This window comes from Pagrus pagrus (assembly GCF_965226575.1).
Source record: "Pagrus pagrus genome assembly, chromosome: 6".
In the NCBI taxonomy this organism is placed as follows: Eukaryota; Metazoa; Chordata; class Actinopteri; order Spariformes; family Sparidae; genus Pagrus; species Pagrus pagrus.
In genome coordinates this window covers 23,849,752-23,869,448 of record NC_140190.1, presented here as the reverse complement: position 1 = coordinate 23,869,448, position 19,697 = coordinate 23,849,752, and the positions used below count along the sequence as shown (strand labels likewise).

Below are 19,697 nucleotides of genomic sequence, written 5' to 3'. Positions count from 1 at the left end.
GAATCTGGGCCAAGGTAGCTACTGTAAAAAAAATCTTGATATACAGGTTTGTTTTTTGTTTTTTTAAAACTTGAATACTGGATGCAATTTAGATGACACATAAAAGTGGTTTATCCAGGGGAATTAACCAAGCTCAATTAAATATAGATATCCTGCATTTAAATGCATCCATGTGTTAGGTTTAAGTTTTCAGTGGACCCGAAGGCAGAGACCGGAGACTGAATGTCTGGGAGCAAAAGGTTTATTGCACAGAGTGGTTGATGGTTAGTGCAGGCGAGGAGGCCAGGCAGGCAGGTCGGACAGATAGACAGGCAGGTTGGACGAGGAGCGAGCAGGCAGGCAGGCAGGAGAGCAGGAAAACTGAGTTGAGGCGCACCGGAGATTCTCTGGAGGGTGAGCCAAAAAACAACAGGTATTAGAACGAGCAAAAGGTACAACAGAGTACGTAGTCGTGTAGATACTTAGGTACGTGGCACAAGTGATCACCGTGATAGACGGAATAATCTGGCGCTGAAGTTGTGGAGAGACCAGGTTGATATAGTCGGGTGATGATGATGATGAGGGACAGGTGCGCCGCTCTGCTACTGCCGCCGCCACGCCCACCGGACACACACAGGGAAGGAGCTGGTGAGGGAGGAAAAGGAGGGGGGAAAACAGACAGGGAAAACACACACACAACCAGTCTGCCACAGCAGAACCGTGACACCATGTTTCTTTTTACATCCAGACACCAAAGTGAGTAACCATCTAAGGTTCATTCAGCATCCTTCACATACTTCAGCAGACCAACCGTCACTATGAACCCCTGGCTGACCAGAAGCCAGCAGAGAACAATCTGCTCCCACCTGGGGAGAGTCAAACTCCAGCTGCTGTACAAGGCCAGCATCCATGGTTTCACCGGAGCAGCCTTCCACCAACGATGTGACAACCGTGGTCCCACAGTGTCTGTGGGCTATAACGTCTCCGGATTTGTGTTTGGAGGTTACACCAAACAACCTTTCAGTCAGTCCGGACAGTATTTGCATGATAACCAGGCCTTTCTCTTCACTTTCAGTGGAGAAAAGCTCCTCAAATATCCAGTCACTGGTCCTGCTAATGCGGTGAAAATGATTAGTAACTCTGGTCCATGGTTTGGAGACGCATTGGTTCTTGTCAATGGAAGCCAGCCTGTTGTCTATAACAATCCTGGACAGTTTTACAACTTCAATGCAGCAGAGATGCATGGCAACGACCTCAACCTGACTGAGTGTGAAGTCTATCAAGTGGAGGGTGAGTTCAATATAAATAAACAGATTTAGATTTTTGATGCTTTATTGTGACGGATCCATGAGTGTTTTATGATGCACAGTTTTCAAGATGTGTCTGTTTAAACAGTATGTGCATCTCTACCAACTGTGGTCCACTGGTGTTTGATTCTATAATATTATTTGTCATTGTCCAAAATCTGATGGTAAAACTGTTAAACTAATTAAACTATAAACTACTAAAACTACAATATTACATCTGCATGAGTCAACCTAGACAGTAGAGGATGTATAATACAATACATTTTGATATTAATGATACCTTTTTAATGAGTCATGTAAACTCATCACAAAGAAAACAAAGTTGTATAGGTAGGTAATATTTTCTTCTTTAAAAAAAAAATCTAATTTGATGAGATCATTGATTTGTAAAAGTTGTATTTGCTCTTCAACAGAGACCACAGAACTGGAGAAGCCATGGAGGACTGTAATCTGGAAATCTGAGTAAGATGGAGAGAGCTGCCATCCTGCACACAATACTATTAAAATGCTTCATTATAGTTGATGTACTACACAAAAATATACAGTGTGACACAAATTGATGATCAGAAAAAGACAGAACAATGTGTTCATTGTTTAAATGTAATAATGAATGTGTCACATATACAAGAACTTTGTAGGTTTGACTTGGTAAACTATAAACATGGAATTTTAAAGTATGGATGCAAAATATTGACATTGCAATGACATTGTTTGCCATGCTTACTGCACTGTATGTTTTTACCTTACAAATCTTGACAAATCATCATAAATATGCCAATCATGACTGCTACTCTTGTTCCTGCAGGACGAGGACAGAGCTGATGGAGAGTATTAAGAGCTACAAGCCCACAGTCAGCTCTGTGTCTCAGATTAGGGTTCTGTTCATTGGACCAGTTGGAGCTGGAAAGTCCAGCTTCTTCAACTCTATTAACTCTGTATTCAGAGGCCACGTCACCAGCCAGGCCATCTCTGGCAGCTCCACCTCCAGCCTCACTACACAGGTCAGTTCCTGACAGTTCATGATTTCTGTTTGACTGATTTTAAAAATGAAAATTCTGCCCTGTCCCTGTTTTGTGATTTGTTATTCCTTCACTTCGTACGAGACAGTTTCGCTCCTACTCTTTGAAAGCTGGACGAGAAGGAAAGCCTCTGCCAATCATCTTGTGTGATACCATGGGACTGGAGGAAAACACAGGGTCTGGGCTTAATATTGATGACATCAGCAACATCCTTAAAGGTCATCTGCCAGACCGATATCAGGTACAGCTTTTTGTTTCATGGAGCACGATATTGAATGTATGAGCCATTGATTTGGTTTTAGTAAACTCAAACTGTCTCTGTCTTTCCCCTCAACTTTATGACTCAGTTCAACCCCTCAGCTCCGCTGAATTCGGAGGCCCATGGCTACCGTAAGTCTCCAGTGCTCAAGGACAAGATCCACTGTGTAGCCTACGTTGTTGATGCCTGCAAAGTCTCCATCATGCCCACAAAGCTGGAGGAGAAGCTGGAAGCTATCCGCAAAAAGGTCAACTTAATGGGTCAGTAAAATTGAGTCCCACTGCCACTTCATAATGAAGACTACAGAAGAAGGTTAGGGCCACTGTGAAAAATGTATCTGAGTTCTTTTCACAATGTTTTCTGTAGAAGTCATATATGCAAACTCTTAAAAATATCAGTATTAGTATCTACTATTATCAAAAGGAAGGAACACTTGGAAGTTTTTTTTTTTTTTTTGAAATGCTCATTTTCATCTCAGCTGGCTGGAGGGGCCTGTCTGAGTCTGATTGACAGTCTGTGGCTCTTGTGTTAAATAGTCAGCTGCTGTCTAGCTCAGTGTGGCCGTCTGCACTGCCAACCTTAGACGATTTGATTGGCTATATCGAACTTATGGTCTCTGTCTGTGTGTAGTAGATACTGGAACGGTATTCAGTCAAATGAATACACCATTTTGAAACCACAAAGTACAAAAACATAAATGTCACAGGAGACACAGGATAAGTGAGCAGAGCAGGCACTGTATGTGTGTTAGCTGAACATTAGCTCAGCAAGACTTCAACAGAGGCAGTGGAGAGTGACAAAACAGCAGATATGAATGAAGTTAAGTTGTAAATTAGCCATGAACATATGTATACATGTATGTATATATGTATGTATATATGTATATGTATGTATGTATATTATATGTACCGTAGCTCTGTTCAACATAAACTACTAGCTTAAACAGGGATGTAAAGAGTGAAATGTTGAATGTTTAACATTAAGATTTAGATTTATTATTAACATTTACATTTAGATGTGTGTTTTTTTTTTTTTTTTACATTTTTAACAGTTTATGTCTCAGCTGTGGAGAAACTGAGCTAACTGCAGAAAATGATCTAGATATTGAAAATGTGTCAGTTAGAAATCTGCAGTGACTTTTTTTACATTCAGTCCCCCACAGATTGGCTGAAGAATACGGAGAGTAAACCTCAGGACTTGCTACATTTTTTCAGAAAGACCAATAAAAGAAATGCTTCTTATATGCTAAAAGTAGTCTTGCAAGTATTTTAAAAGTGGTGTCCCAATATTTTGACCGCTTGACATCTGAAAGTCTGTAAGTGTTGGTTGTTTTCTTTCTCTCTGGTGTTTTCAGGGATTCCTCAGCTGGTCCTGCTCACTAAAGTAGATGAAGCCTGCCCTTTGGTGACAGAGGACGTGAGAAATGTTTATAGGAGTTACTACATTAGGCAGAAGGTGAGGATTATATACTTAACTATATACTAAACTGCTACAGGATTTGTTGTACTTCAGGTTTGTTTTGTGTTTGTAGCTCATTTGAAACGTCTTACTGACATACCAGTCAAAGTCTGTTCATCAGTGTGTGTAAAACTTGACTGGTGCAGGATAGGCATCGTTTCAACCTTTCCAGAGTTGAAAGGACAAATCAAAACAAATCTAGCTGTGATTTTACAAAAGTTGGCACAATTTTCTGTAATCTTTGGGAAAAACTAAACTATAAATCACCCTCATCTGAATTTTCTGTGATCCAGATGCAGGAGGTCAGCTCTCGGCTCGGTGTGCCTCTGTCCTGTGTTGTTCCTGTGAAGAACTACAGCGAGGAGTTGGAGTTGGACCCAAACTGCGACATCCTGCTGCTCAGCGCCGTCATGCAGATGCTTCGCTTCGCTGATAATTACTTCGATGAGATCAGCGACCAATTCAGCAACATTGAAGTCAAAAAGTGATAAGCATTTGTTCAGCAGATCTAATAACCTGAACATCTGTGATGAAATGTCCCTCAAAATGATCCATTTACCAGCACTGCTCCTCTTCCTCAGTCTTTTCCAAGCACCCCTTGGAATGCTGGGAGATGTAGTGCCTTTAATATGTCCTAGACCTGCACCTCTAATTTCTGGCTTCAGTGAGCTGTTCTCATTTTGATTGTGTTCCTTCGCTGCAAAATATTAAATTTTCTTTCATTTGACATTATGAAGTTTTTCACCATTATCCTTTGTTTGTTTCATGTGATTGACTTGACAGTCACAGTGAACATATTCAGAGAAGTTTATCAGCTCTCACTGATTTGTGAACTGAGAAGAACCCTGATTTTTTTTAGCCTTGGTGGTGACAAATAGGATAAATCCAATAATCTGAGTCCTAGTCCTCTAAAAAGAGTCTCATTTTGTTCTCCTCCGTTTTAATGTAATATTAGTTGTTGTATCAGCGTTTTACAAGTTATGACTGCTCTGTGCTCACATGGTACATGTGTGACAAAATGATGAGACTGAAATAGACCATTTGTGTTTAATCTAACTGTATTTTCACTTTACACTGTTACATACACTTTGGGTTTTGGTGTTTTGAGGCCTTGCTTGTAATAAGTCTGTTTCCCTACAGTGTTTGTCAGGAAAACAACTTTGCAGGTTGTATTGGCAGATAATCTTTATTATTTCTGTGTTGCATGCATACCAGGGTAGCAAAATGAAACCTAGTTTGAGTCCCTTTTTGCTACATCAACAAGGAAGAACAGCAAGGAAAACAAAAACAAACCTCTACTAGTGTGGAGGCAGCAGGTATAGAGGAACCCAGTTCCGTCCTCTTGGGCCTGAGATCAGATTCAGTTTAAACGCTTTGCAAGTAACGTGGTATAAAATGTACTGCCACATAGCTTTGACATTTTTCCGTAATTATTGCCTTCCACATCACACCATGATTATAGAGACCTTCTACAGCTGATTATGTATAAACTGAATCTGATTAAGAGTTACACAAAACAAGGTCATATTTATCACCCAGATTTTGCTGTAGCTGTTACGCATCATGTTACGCCAACTTGTGCTTCTAGTTGTGTCACAGCTAATAAAATCTCTTTGTGGCCTGACAGGATGTCATGTTCTTCATTAAAAAGAGAATAGAAAATGTGAATCCCTCCGTAGATCCTTTATTATTCCTAAAATGAATAACTCAGTAAAAGCTCAGAGTGCATGAATGAACAGAAAAACTGAAATTTATTAATGCAGGTCAGACAGTTACTGTACAGCAAACAGTGTTGAAGTCGGACCAGCTGAGGAGCAGCCCCTCCCTGTGTAACAGGACTGTGGAATTACAACAAACTGTAAACTACACAACGCACATCACACCTCTAATCCCACTCACCGCCTGCACTTTGTGCATCATTGAAATGATCTGAATTAGAGTGGATTATAAATTGGCAGCTGTCCTCGTCAGCGTCAATAATCATCAGTTAAAAAATAATTATGCTCTGTGATCAGGATAACGTTGAAACAAACAAACACACATCTTGAAATAGTGTTTAAAATGTTAATGTTGCTTTAGTGCACATAAAAGACGAGGAGCTTTCTCCAAATTGACCACAGTTTACGTTAAACTGTACGACTTTGTAACTGTCACAGGTGTGACCAACAAGAATGATGCACGGTAGTGAAGAAGGAATGTCCTTGCACCTTGAATTCAATGATATCCAGCCAGTCCGCTTCCTTTGTCTCCCTTTCTTTGATTATTGTTGCATTTCCTCCAGTGGAGCTGCTCAGCCGCCACCAGTTAGAGGATGGTGGTCGCACTTGGAGGCTCGTGGTGGAAATGTGTGACGCACCTGCTGAAAATGATACTCAGCAGATCGGTCCATAAGCTCAGATAACGTGGTTGTTGGCGAAGTTGGTTCAGGTCGTTGGGAGTACGGAGGAAGACCTTTGGGGACGGAGAAGAGTGGAGGCTCTTATGGCACAGCTGACGCTCTCTGACATCTCAAACAGTCAGGTGGCTTTCCTCTCAGCAGCCAACGGCTTCAGTCATCAACAGAAAAGGCAGCCCCGTGAAGAAGAAACCGTTTCAGCTTCAACCACTTGAGTTACAGTGCAGAACACACACCTACATACACACATCCATAAAACACACACGCTCACATACCAACAAGTACACATGGGCTTGATCGGAGTCCAAAGGCTGATTTCAGTGACAACCAGAGTGGAGAATCAAGCAGGACATTTGGCACCTACACTACAGCTCTCATGTTCATGTTAAAAGCAAAACGCACAACTTTTGACTGAGTGTTAAGTATTGAATTAGTACAAATACAACAAAATCATCCAAGTGTCTTTGGATCACTGGCTGTGGTGCTCACTCTTACTGTAGATATTAGCAACTAGTAATGCAAAAAGTCTGAGTAGTTTAAACATACTAAAAGGAGCTTTCAACTGGTTATGAAACAGTCTCACTTGAATACGTTCCCCTCGATATGACCTACATTCTTTATGGTTACTATTAGTATATTACTTATTGGTATTTAGATTAACATTAATTTTTTATGGTGGAGTGTGGACAATAAATTGAAGGGTCTCAGACTGTGGAAAGAGGAAACTATAATGCGGTGGCACGCCACTAAAATAAAGTTTACTTTGTTTCACCTTCATTATATTAGTAACTAATCTTACATAGCCACAATTAGAAACATTACCTCAGCACTATGTATTCTGCAGGGAATTGTGTTTTACATTTTTTAAAAACATTTTTTAGTATTTATAATTTTGCATCCTTATTTTACTTTACAAACACAGGCACCAGCCAAATCAGGCGGCCGTCATACCACTTTTTTCCTCAGGGGCCGCCAGAGTCAAAACAAAATGAAAGCCCCCTTGAAGCTGCTTTAAGTTGTTTTTTTCATTTCTTTTAAAAGTGCAGATATATTCAGGTCGATTCTTTTCGCTTATTTACACGAGGCACCTTCTGCTTACACTTGACCTTGCTAAAGATAACCCCATGTAACTAAAAGTTAGATCTTAATTTGTCAAGAATATGTGAATTGTACTTGCTTCTTAGAGGAAACCGCCACATTTGCCTGCACATTAATGAAGATGTTAATTGATTTAAGTTCAAGATACAACAAATTAGTTGGTTTGATTTAACACAGTTTATAATGAAGTGTCCGCACTGAGCAACACAGCCAAAGGACCACCACTGACACAGGGATGATTGTGGGTATGCACGCGCTTTGCTCATTGCGTAAACAATTAATTATAAAGTTTATTGTTTTAACAAGACAACACAAAGAGCAAAGAAGGTGTTGGCAATGATGTTTGGCAATAATTGGGAAATAAATATATATTTATTTAGGGATGACTTGTGCTTTGTAACAGATACTTTGAGCCTACACTGTATTATAAAATTACCTAATTTAATGTGCTGACTCTGGTATCCACAGTGAATTTTGATGACTGCAACAGGTATGAACGAGTGAAGACTTTCAATACTTCCTGTGGGTGTTGTCTGCATAAACACAGACAGCTACACTCCATGATTACTGTGCTGATTTATCCGTCACAATCCAGGAAACGGCTTCTTCTAAATTAGGAAAGGCAACAACAACGACTGCAGAGACCACAGACAGTTGGTGCAATTTAAAACAACAAGATTAACAGTGGTTTAAAAAAATAAAACTAAAAATATACAGCCAAAGTCAATCTGTAGCTTCTGCATTTTAAAAAAAACATTTTGGAGACTTCATATCATCACTGACGATTTGTGACATTGTGTTTAACTATTTCTGAGGGATTCATTAAAAGTAGACAAAAGGACGGAATCAGCACAGAAACGGAAAAGCGAGTCTATTTCTGTTGTGATCACAGCGAGTTTAACTCTGCAGAAAATGCATGAACTGGAACCAGGATTTAAAGAACAAATCAGTGAAATTTAGAGTGATATTACACACCTTGAGTCAGTTTGACCCCTGACTGAAGAAACGGGAGGGACATTAACCACGTTAATCTGCAGGTTGTCACTTTGGCCTTTTCAGCATTTGGACCTGACCGCATCGATCACACACTGTGCTTACTGTACGTCAACATCGAGAGAGATGACATTCAAATTCCAAACAGTAAAAAAAAAAATTAACAAAGAACTTTTCCTTGTGTTTTTTTCTCTTCTCTTAAAGAACTGTACAAGATTATTACAAAAAAATCAATAATTAGTTATACATATTTATATGACAACATTGTTTACGTTATATTACTATAAAGAAATACAACTCTGTGTTGTTCTTGGACTCTGAATGCAGTATTCCTTTTTCAGAGTGCTGTGGCTTTGCTGCGCTGAAAATGGTTAATGTAGAACACTATATCTTTATGCAGTAAACGTATAATATCTCTGCAGCTGTAGCTGTGTCACTATTCTTGAAAGTTGTTCAAGTTGTGGACTGAATGCGGCTTGAATTCTCAGCGAAAATGGCTGCAGTAGCAATATCTGGCCACAAGGTGGAGCTAGATTACTCACCTATATGAGAGAAGCTGTTGTGTATGTTAATCATCTTTGTTATAATGAGAGTTTAGAGCTCTGACACCACAGTGTCAGCATTGTACACTGAATTTTAAATCAACTGCGAGCCTCCATGATGATTCACCGTCACCTGTCTCATCACCTGAAGGTCACAGACACTTTTCAGTTGACTCAAATGAAACATCAAGTAAAATGCAGGCGGTTGGTCCAGTCCTCTGCCTGTTTCTTCCCTCATCTTTTCAGCTGTTTGCAGTCCGAGAAGCCGGCAAGCTCTGCTTTGCCACCGGCTGGAAAAAGGAATACTGCATTTCTCCGCTGCTAGTTTCTTCAACTTGTGTTCCTCAGCCCTAGTGTGCATCCTGCAGGGGGCAGAGAGACGGAGAGAGGGTAGCCTAGGCAGGACCCTCCTTTGGAGAGGACGGGGTCTGGGACGTGGAGCTGGAGGAAGAGGAAGCCGAGCTCTTCAGGGAGCCCAGAGTCTTGCTGAGCCAAGAGTTCTTGGCTGCCTGGATCTCGTTCATCAGGACTCCCCGCTGGTGCTCGAGCTCCTGCAGAGTGACAAGATGAGCACAGAGGGGTCAGCAAGAGGAGCACAGAGTAGGAGAGCATTCTCTCTTGTTGGTCTACAACAGTGGTTTCCAGACTTATCAGACCATGTACCACTATTCACCAAACCAAATTTCCGAATACCACTGACTGCAAATACCAACAAAAACAATGAAAGAGCCACCTCGTGTATAAAAGCAATAACTAAATGGTAAATGGACTTTCTATAGCGCTTTTCAAGATTAAAGATTCATTTATTTGTCCTGAGGGAGGTTTGTCTTGACTACTGAGCACTCAATGTTCTTTACAACATTTGTCGTTTTCAACCATACACACACATTCATACACTGATGGCAGAGGCTGCCATGCAAGGTGTTGACCTGGCCATAAGGAGCCATTTGAGGTTCAGTATCTTGCTTAAGGATACTTCGATACGCAGCCAGGAGAGTCTGGGAATCGAACCAACGACCTTATGATTACTGGACGACCCACTCTACTTCCTGCTCCTCAGCCTGGTAACATTGTTTTACTTTATTTCTAGAAGAGCAGTGGCAGCTTGAACTGCTGACTTCGACTTCTCTTTGGCATCTGGTTCATCTGACCTGTCAGGGTCGGCATTGTCACTTGCCTCTTAATTGTTTTTTTTTTGGTTTGGTAGCCATTTCAATATTCCAGCTGCTTTTTAATCAGCAACTGAGAAGTCAGAATCTGACTGTGTACGTTTGCTTACTAGTTCAATTCATCCCGTCCCTATAGCTCACGTCACATCACGCTCACCCTACATAGCTCAGCACAGGAGAGTTTTATTTCAAAACAAATGACAACAATTTTTTATGTGATGTGTTTATATGTGTGTATATACAACTTTTAAATCAAATGACATATTATGGTCTTTTGGCCAGTTTATTATTTCAGTGAGGCTCTTGCCTGCCACCAGGTGGAGCTCATGTACCACAGTTCTAACACACTGTTCATTTATCATGTGATCCTGTATTTTAGCTCCAGACCAAATTTCCAATCATACATGAGGACTAAATGACAACTGAGGATTTAAATTTATACAGTCTTTTCAATGCACATGTGAATCCTGATACACCTGTCCAAACTCAGGGGTGGCTATACGTAAATACACGTGCAAATAATCAGACTAATTAAGTTTTTTTCTGTATGCAAATTTAAATTTGTCTCGAGTCAGTAATTCTGATGATCCCTTAGCTTTTTATCTCGCACTATCATCAGACATTCCCAACAGCAAATGTTAGCATGCTAACTCACTAAACTAAGACGAGTTAAGATGCTCCTGTTTAATGTACTTGTTAAATATCAGCATGTTTACATTGGCACTTCTGACATTAGCATTTAGCCTATGGCTGTAGACTTTAAGTCTTGTTATGTGAAACTGGGCTTGGTTATTATTTCATTATGAACATACTGAGTTAAAAAACTTATCTGAAATCTAGAAATGAAGTAACAAAGAACTGAATGTGCAGTGAATGTGTCAGTTATAATAATACATTCTGTAGAGTTTTCTTCTACATTGTACTGACTTAGATCTTTATGAAAGTTTTTTTTTATTCTTTGCCTTTAGACTTAGTCTACTGCATCTCTGCAGCAGTTATTATTATTATTGATATCACCGTCCCTCCCCTGCTGACCTGGATGCGACATTTGGCCTCCACCAGTTGCAGTTTGGTCTGTGCCAGCTCCAGCTCCAGCGTCCTCAGCTGTTCCTTCAGTCCGTCCTTCTCCTCGTCCAGCGGCTCGGTGGATGTCTTGTCCCTGCCGGGGGACGATGCCTGGAGGGTCCCCAGGGTGCTGAAAAGGTCCCTGCAGTGCTCACAGCCCATTACCTTACTCTACAGGGGCACACAAGAGGATGGCGGGTGAACATACTGTACAGAGACATGTGAGTACAGGTAAAAGCACATTCTGAATCCTGATTCAGACCTTGTGATCAAAACAGCAGATACATATTTTATGCATGAGGACTAAGGGTGAAGCCTGTTGTCAGGACCTCACAAGCAGCCTCATTAAAAACAGTTAATAGATTATTTCTGTCATGTACTCATTGCTCAAGGGGAAGTTTAATTTTCACAATCCATCCATTTCATCATCACTAGACGCACAGCTCCACCCTGCTGTCTACAACCCAACAATCTCTGCCAGTACAAAAAAGTAATACACAGTTCAGCTGCAGCTCACCTGCTACAGCAGTCAATCTTAGCACACTAACACTGACATTTACACTGTCTCTCTTCTGAAAGATCCTGCCTGTTAAATCTCAACTACAACTTCCCATTTTAACTGGCAACACATTACATTAGGAAGAATGTCATGGTCTTTATCCAGCCCTGAGGTGATCCACTGCCACACCCACAAAGAGCAACATCATGTGTTTGACAAGGGCTAAACCGTGTGGGATAATTTGTGCAATCAGGGTCTTTATGGGTGTAATAATGTACCAATCTGGGCTTATCTTTACTTAACTGAACGACAGAATAGTCCTGCAAAGCCCTTTGTTCTGTGATGCAACATACTGTGGATTTAGTTAGGAGCTTGAAAACCGAACCTGCATCTGCAACATTTTGCAGTTGCTGTGCATTAATCTCACCCTGACGATGTCCAGCTCTTCTTTTGTTGCCGCCTGCTGTTTTTCCAGCCTGGTGCTCAGCTGGGAGCAGATCTGAAACACGGAGAGGAAGTCAGGTTATGTAAGAGATGCCATATTTGAACTATAAGATAAGAGAGACACTGAAGAGTTCATAGCATGTGTTTCTCCAGGATAACTTAACCGGGCACCCTGATCTTTATCTGTGTTATGTGGGCTTTACATCAACTAAAGTGCAGTCGTTATTAGCCTGTTACTCTATGTAAATGCTAATTGTCTTTGGATACTGCACTAGTGAACTAGTTGGATTAGAGGAGTTAGAGTTAGACTGACATGTTACTTTTAATATTAAAGTTATTCCTGTCATGGCTAATAATACAAACTTTATTTACAAAATACTTAAAAAAACAGGTGCAAAGTTCTCACAGAATAAAAATAAGTGTGAATAATATACAAAAACTAAATGTAAGATCATTGCAGTTAAGAGTTTTGTAAAGTCTGATGTCCATCTCACTGACTGCAAATGAGCAAGTGAGTGTGGGTGTTACTTTTACTCCATTTTGTTTACAGCAGATGGATTCAGGTTATCAACATTTTCCAACCTGTTTGTATTCTGCGATGATCGCTGTGGTTTTTTTGATCTCCAGCTCTGCTTTTTCCAATTCCCTCCTGAACACTTCCTTCAGCTGAGAGAGACAAAACAAAAACAGAAAATAAATACATTAATGTGGAGGATGTGCTGACAGGACATAACACTAAAACATAATGTTTACACAAGTATCAGGGTGATAAAATGGCCTTGGGAAGAATTAAAAACGTTCACATATTCACTGTGCAGACGTTTAAAATAATTATGCAACTGCGGCTCAGTATATGTATGCTGCATCAGTCTCTCTTTACAGACCAATAAACAACTTATAAATATATATAATAATATAAATATCATCAATTTAAATGATCAATACTAACCATGACTCACTAGGCATGTACACAGTAGAAGCTGTGTTATAGTGAGATATGTGTTTTAAAGATGCCCTAAATGTTAAAAAATAGTCTATGTGGATTTTCTTCACTATTGAGTATTATTTAATATACAGAAATGTTCTATACATTATTGTATAACTGCTCTATTTACCTGCCGTTGTTATAGTACATACATGTGATGTTGGAATAATTGGAAAAGTGAGTTCCTACGTCGGAAAATAGGAAAACTTAATTTGAACAAACCCTCAAGTCAGAACAACAACTCAGAAACTCTCGAAAGTGTGGGTGCGCAACTTTGACGTCATGTTCAGAGATACATGTCAGTGAAAGTAAATGTCTGCTCACATGTAATTTTATAATAATGTTATTAGATTGTAACAATTAGTTGCTGTCCACACACAGATACCTAGATTAATTAGATGTGTTATTTATTATCATTAACCCTGATAACAAGTCTAGTAAAGGAGTATTATTGAGGTTTTAAAGGGAATGTACTGAGACAAAACGAGAAATGGGACAATCCGAGGAACAAGTGAATGAAGGGTTATTCTGTATTCTGCAAGGTGACTTAAAGCCATTTTAAGACACCTGCTGATGATATTGGATTTTCTTTGGTCACTGACTAAGAAGATTTAAGTCATTAATTACTAATTCCACAGGAGACACAAACTACTATTATCCTTTTTCCACCAAATTAGCTCTGGTTATTGAATTGTTTCTGCTCAAGATTCTTGGTGTCATCCGTGTTTCCACCACTTTTGAGCAGGACTGTCAACCATCAACGGAGGAGACTGCACAGCAACATGTAGAATATGACACACCCACATCAGGTCAGGGAAAACCTGCTATATTTTTGTTCAAGTGTGGGAACCAACTTTTGGATTTCCGAAGAATTACATTTTGGATGAAATGCTCAGAACAGTTCAAAATTATGTGCAAAACCAGAAAGGAATTGGCTTCATGTTGGTGGAAAGGGGAATGTGTTGCCTTGTGAAATTTCTGTATTTTAGTAACAAAATACAGGAACATAAACAAAGCTTTGACTACAAACATCGTTTGGTCAAATGACCAATAAGATCTGTAGTTCGTCAAGGCTGAGTCTAACCAGGTGAAGGTAAAGAGAGCGCAGATATTACCTGTGCCGTCTCCTCCTCCTGTCGCCTCTTCTCCTCCTCCGTCTCCACCAGACGTTGCTTGGTGCTCAGCAGCTCTTTGTTCAAAACATCAGCCTTGTCTTCTGCCTGAGTGCACGCAAACACACAAACACACAGAGGACCTTCATTTAATACCAAATCTGCATCTGTAGCACAGTGCTACTTTCACACAAAAAATCCAGAGTACAAAAACATTCAGATGCAGACCAATGACAAGTATATTATACACTGGTTCGGGATTTAATTTCACAGGAAAATCTGCACGTAATCTTTTCTATTTACTCATTACTAAAGTTTTATAGACTCACACTGTCTGTTGGGTTGTTTCGTGAAATGTTTACAGTATGGGCACATTAACAATAGCTGCTGAGGAAGATTAAGGACAGGCTAGGAAATGTTTTTCTGCTCACAGCTACATTTGTCTGTTAGTCAGAGGAAGGGTTTTTAATCAGCTCAACATCTGAAATTACTCTATTTTCAAAAGTATAAAAGCATTTGAAATATATTATTCTTCTCATTTTGCTCATGTGTACAACAACAAATGATGGCAGCTGGGAACAAACACTAAATTCAAATACATCCTTACCTAACAAATAAATAAAACGAAGCAAACTAACACATCAGCTTTTATTCGACACAGAGTAAGCAGAGCATACTGTGGCTTTGAAAACGCCCTGTGCAGGTGCTGCTGTGTTACCTGGTCGAGGTCGTTCCGAAGGGCAATCTTGCTGGTGACCAGCTCGTGGGCCAAGTCGTCATTCTCCTGTTCCAGCCGCATACTGGCCTCCTGAAGACGGCGGTTCTCCCTCTGGACAAACACACAGAGTTGAACAATACATTAGAGCCTGTAATGAGAATCCATGTTTGATGCACTTTAGAGCACAAGTCTCCTTTTGATAAAATGATAATGTCAGGAATCTCTGAGAAGGGACTGATTAGTTACAGCTTAGCATCAACATGGAGGAGCAGCAGTCCCTCTTCTGTTTGTTTCCATTTCAATTTAGTGTCGCGCGCGCACACACACACACACACACACACACACACACACACACACACACACACACACACACACACACACACACACACACACACACACACACACACACACACACACACACACACACACACACACACACACACACACACACACACACACAATCTTAAAGTCCCCATTGTAGACCCTTAGTGGAGTCTCATGATTACCGGTCTGCCTGTAAACAGTCTCACATGACAGCCTCAATGGGACCCAATAGTTGTCACGGTTACTAGCGAGAGTCACCTGACCCTGATATCCTGTCATTTGATGATACTCCAAATTAACAGACATATGTATGCAGAAATAGTGTAAATAAACTTTATTTAAGCTGAATTCATAGAGCAACTTTTGTATGATAATGAAAGTATGAAAAAAAAAGAAACGTAAACCTGAACATATATACACGGACACACACACTGGGTCACATGCTCTGAGACAGTTTGTGTGCCGCTCTTCAGATTAGATTAATCACTTCCTGTTAGCGGAGAAGTGACGGGTTTAATTTAGGGGAAAGACCTGCATCGTCTTAGTGCTGCAGGCGTCCATATGCCACGTCTTAGACTGATTACACTAAAGTTTAAATAGTCTAAAGGTCAGTCAACATGGCCAACTCATATCAATCAGAAAATGTAGAAAAAGCACACATCAAAGTTAAAGATCACTTAAAGCCATAAGAATCTGCATGAAATGTCTCATATTAGTAAGTATTTGTTGGATCAGAGGCAGCTTACCGTGCTGCAGTCCACAGTCACAACAACGTCTTCATATCGAGCCTCCGGCAGCACAGACTAAACTTAAACACATGATCCTGACAGGAGATTCCCTTCTGTCGGACGCTCACTCACTCTCCCTCATGCTCTCTTTTCATTTCTTTTCCAGATTTTTCACACATGAAGCAAACACGACAAATACAAACAAACGCCACAAACATTACAAAAAAATGAGTACATACCTAAACCTGGAGTGTACAATTAAAGCCTTGAGAAAGCATAAAGTAACTTAAGTAAAGTTACTAAAGTCATTCCTTCAATAGAAACATGTCCGATTTAACCCCGTGCTAGTGGACAAGCAGCAGCATTCCTGTTTTGCTCCAGTGTTTCCACTGGTTATAGAAGGGATGGCTCCGATCCAACATCTTATCGACAATAAAAGTCCTTCCTTCCTTCCCCCCAGAGCCAGCAGCTCATGTAGCACCACTGTTTACACCAACATATCACTTCTGCCAAACAACTACATGTAATTCAGCCGTCTCTTTTTTTCTTGAGATTAAAGTTAGTTTGTTGGTTAGTAGCAGGGAAAGTTCAGGCGATCCTCAGTGATGCATCACACCCTCTCCATGGTGGATATGAGTTCTTACCACCAGGACAAAGGTTCAGGGTACCACCTTTGCAGACCCTCCATGCACAGAGAGGCTTTATATTGTACCTTCCAGTACAGCTCTGTTTAACAAATCCTTGTGAACTTAGGCGTGAGTAACTTGCATTTTGGTGTATTTGTATTCTTTATTGTCTGTTTGCTTATTGCTTTAAACAAAAGAATTTCCAAAAGAACAATAAACAAAACAAAACATTTCCTGGTTGGTCTTGAGTTTGTTTTCTGTTTTTATTATGATTTTACATGAATGTTTAACTGACTGTTTCTTTTATTTATACCTGCTATAAATATTTTATTTATTTACAAGGGTTCAACTGACCAGGAAACTCTAGACTAGACTATCATTTTCACAAATTCAGAAACTCTGTCTTGGTTTTGGCTTGACCACCAAACATTTTTCAGTCCATTCAACTGAGGCCAAAGATATTCCATTTGTCCTGTATAAATCTGCAGTTTGGCTTAAAGGTATTATATGCAGCATTTCCACATGACGTATGTGTATATGTTATAGCACTTTCAGTACCCCAAATGTTTGCAACGATGTTCACACCCAGAGGAATCTTTAATTTTATTCAAAGTAACTGTGCGTTTCATTTGGTCGCCTGTCAATAGCGTCAAATCCTCTTTACTATCTATAGTGAGAATGTGAAAAAGTAGAAACAAACAAACAAAAAAAACTGAAAAAAAGGGACTTAAAATGGCTACAAACAGCTTGTCCAGCGTAATCCAAGTCTCTAAAAGCCCAGAGATCCCAAAAATGATTTTGAAAAGATGTTACTTACATCCTCAACAAGCCCAATTCAAAAGGTGTGTGTGCTAATGCATTTAGCTTAGCAGCTACAGTAAAGGTTTTAAAAAGGGTGCAAATATGTCTTTTTAAATCAATTTGTGATTTCGGGGTTTCTTGAGACTTGGATTATGCCGGACGAGCTGTATGGAGTTATATTATTTACTTTTTAAGTCCCCATCCACTCCAGTTGTTTGTGTTGTTTCACAAATGTTTTGTGGACCACGGACCTTAAAGTGGAACTGATCATATTAAACAATCTCTAGACAATAAAATGTAATCTGACCAACTCTATATTACATCAGTTTCAACTCTATCCTCACAATTTCAAAGACAAATTTGGAAGAAAAATTAAATCCATGCTGAGCTGATTTTAGAAAAATAAAAATCACAGATTTAAACCAAGAGGAAAGGAAAGAAATCCTGATAAAATAGAGCAAATAAAAGGTAGAGATAAAATCATTTGACAGTGTGTCAGAATCTCTAAATATCTGCCCAACCCTTCTTGTTTTATCCTGTGAAGGTAAAGTCAACCTGACAACACTCCGGCAGATTCGCCCAAAAATAAATGTAAGAGATGTCTGAGAGTCTGCACTGTGTGAGAAGTCACTTTTAAACAAACTTTTGAACAGTGTCACAAATATTAACAAAGGTAAAGTTTGACAAAACAGAATTGTATTCAAAAGAAGATTTCTAATCTTAGAAACAAGGTTATTTTTAACAAACGGCGTTTTGATTTCCTCACTGCAACAACAGAACCATCTTTCATCACAAACTTAAAACCATATCAAAGAGTGAAGCATTTTCTTACCTTATCTGAGACTGAATTTATTCTGTTAAAACCTACAGGAAACAAGGCTACTCTGACATGATAACACTGTGCTTTTCTGACGTGTAGCAAAAAAGGGGATGGCTACATTTAACTTCAAGTAACAAATGCAAGAAAAGTAGCATACAGTATCTTGTATCTCGTTACGTCCTACCTGGTATCGGTCGATGGGGTCCTCTTGTTGCAGCTGGCTCTCTCTCAGCGTCTGATATTCCTTCTCAAACTTCTTCAGCTTTTTGGTTGGAACCTGAAAACATCACAAACGTTGTTGACATCATTATCTTAACTTTCATAGACCCAAAGCTGCCTGATTAAATCCCAGCCCAGCCCATCACAGTGCTTTGTGAGTGAGGAAAGACATTCATTTGGTTTTGTACTAAAAGTAATATTTGGGCTTTTAATACTGTGATCAGTGAAGCTATTTGCAAAAGCAATGATCAATCTCTGTAGTTATCCCTCGTTCCTGCCTTCTCCCTGAGACACAAAGTGATTCTCATTTTTAACTTAGGCTGCAACTTACAATTATTTTCACTATCAGTCTGTGAAAAAACTTTAAAAGTCTTTACATTTCTTCTCCAAGTCGGTCCAAAACCCAAAGACTCTTCATATGCTATCATTAAAAAGACATAGAAAAGCAGCAGATCCTCATATGCAAGAAGCTGGAACCAGCAAATTATTAACATCACAACAACCATATAGAAAACATATACTGACTTGACTATACAGTACATAATTAATCAGGTATGTCAGAAATATGTCAAAATATCGGGTGACGTGGACTGTTTTATGTCAGCAGTAAAGAAAAGGTTTCAGGTTTGAGATCACCAACGTTAAAAGAAACTGAAAGGCTATAACCTGCATAGAGCAGATATCCTTGTACCACAAAGGAAAAAATAACTAAACTGTGAAAAGTGCTGCCGACATATTGTGGTACTGTGGTTCATGCTGCAGTTTCCATTTTCAGTTGCTCTACATACAATTATCACAAGTGCATGTCTCTGCATGGTTGTTCTCTACATGTGCTATCTTCACACTAGATATGATGTGAAAATATAACAGACATTCTATGACAACAAAGACTGTACTGTACATTTTACTGTAAATCAGCCACTCAGAAGAGTTATTCTCAGACAGAAACTTCCAATTCACACTACGAGCTATGCGACCAACAGTCATTTATTTCCTCTGTGATGAAAGACAATGGAAACTGGGAGGACGAACAGACAAAGTTGTGTGAACTTTCACTGTGATGCTACCAATGCAGTTTGATTCAGGAAACAACATATGTAGCCCTGCCTGTTGACTACAAAATGGGGAGTGATTCAT

General features: G+C 39.7%; 2 protein-coding genes across 5 annotated transcripts in view; one reads left to right on the top strand and one right to left on the bottom strand.

The window, feature by feature from the left end:
• The first annotated feature begins 751 nt into the window (after window positions 1-751).
• LOC311258873 (interferon-induced protein 44-like) lies at window positions 752-5,369 on the top strand. The gene is made up of 7 exons (XM_084355527.1): window positions 752-1,269; window positions 1,700-1,748; window positions 2,092-2,287; window positions 2,394-2,546; window positions 2,653-2,824; window positions 3,919-4,019; window positions 4,316-5,369. Exons 1-7 carry the CDS (start codon window positions 798-800, stop codon window positions 4,508-4,510), a joined length of 1,338 nt encoding a protein of 445 aa, XP_084211653.1. The 5' UTR covers window positions 752-797; the 3' UTR covers window positions 4,511-5,369.
• Window positions 5,370-5,754: 385 nt separating this feature from the next.
• Window positions 5,755-19,697, bottom strand: part of rabgap1l (RAB GTPase activating protein 1-like) — a 115,744-nt gene continuing 101,801 nt past the window's right edge. For all 4 annotated transcript variants that reach the window (XM_084354058.1, XM_084354060.1, XM_084354059.1 and 1 more), the window contains 7 exons: window positions 18,526-18,618; window positions 15,043-15,153; window positions 14,328-14,432; window positions 12,810-12,893; window positions 12,211-12,282; window positions 11,255-11,455; window positions 5,755-9,601 (listed from right to left, as the gene is read on the bottom strand). In XM_084354058.1, coding sequence (XP_084210184.1) covers window positions 9,446-9,601; window positions 11,255-11,455; window positions 12,211-12,282; window positions 12,810-12,893; window positions 14,328-14,432; window positions 15,043-15,153; window positions 18,526-18,618 — 822 coding nt within the window. In that variant the 3' untranslated portion in view covers window positions 5,755-9,445. The remainder of the gene's footprint in view (window positions 9,602-11,254; window positions 11,456-12,210; window positions 12,283-12,809; window positions 12,894-14,327; window positions 14,433-15,042; window positions 15,154-18,525; window positions 18,619-19,697) is intronic.

Excerpts from the sequence above, each read along its gene's own strand:
- LOC311258873 (XM_084355527.1), top strand. The coding sequence starts at position 798 with ATGAACCCCTGGCTGACCAGAAGCCAGCAGAGAACAATCTGCTCCCAC. Across the intron at positions 2,825-3,918 it reads CAAAAAGGTCAACTTAATGG|GGATTCCTCAGCTGGTCCTG; the intron begins GTCAGTAAAATT and ends TGGTGTTTTCAG. Across the intron at positions 4,020-4,315 it reads GTTACTACATTAGGCAGAAG|ATGCAGGAGGTCAGCTCTCG; the intron begins GTGAGGATTATA and ends TCTGTGATCCAG.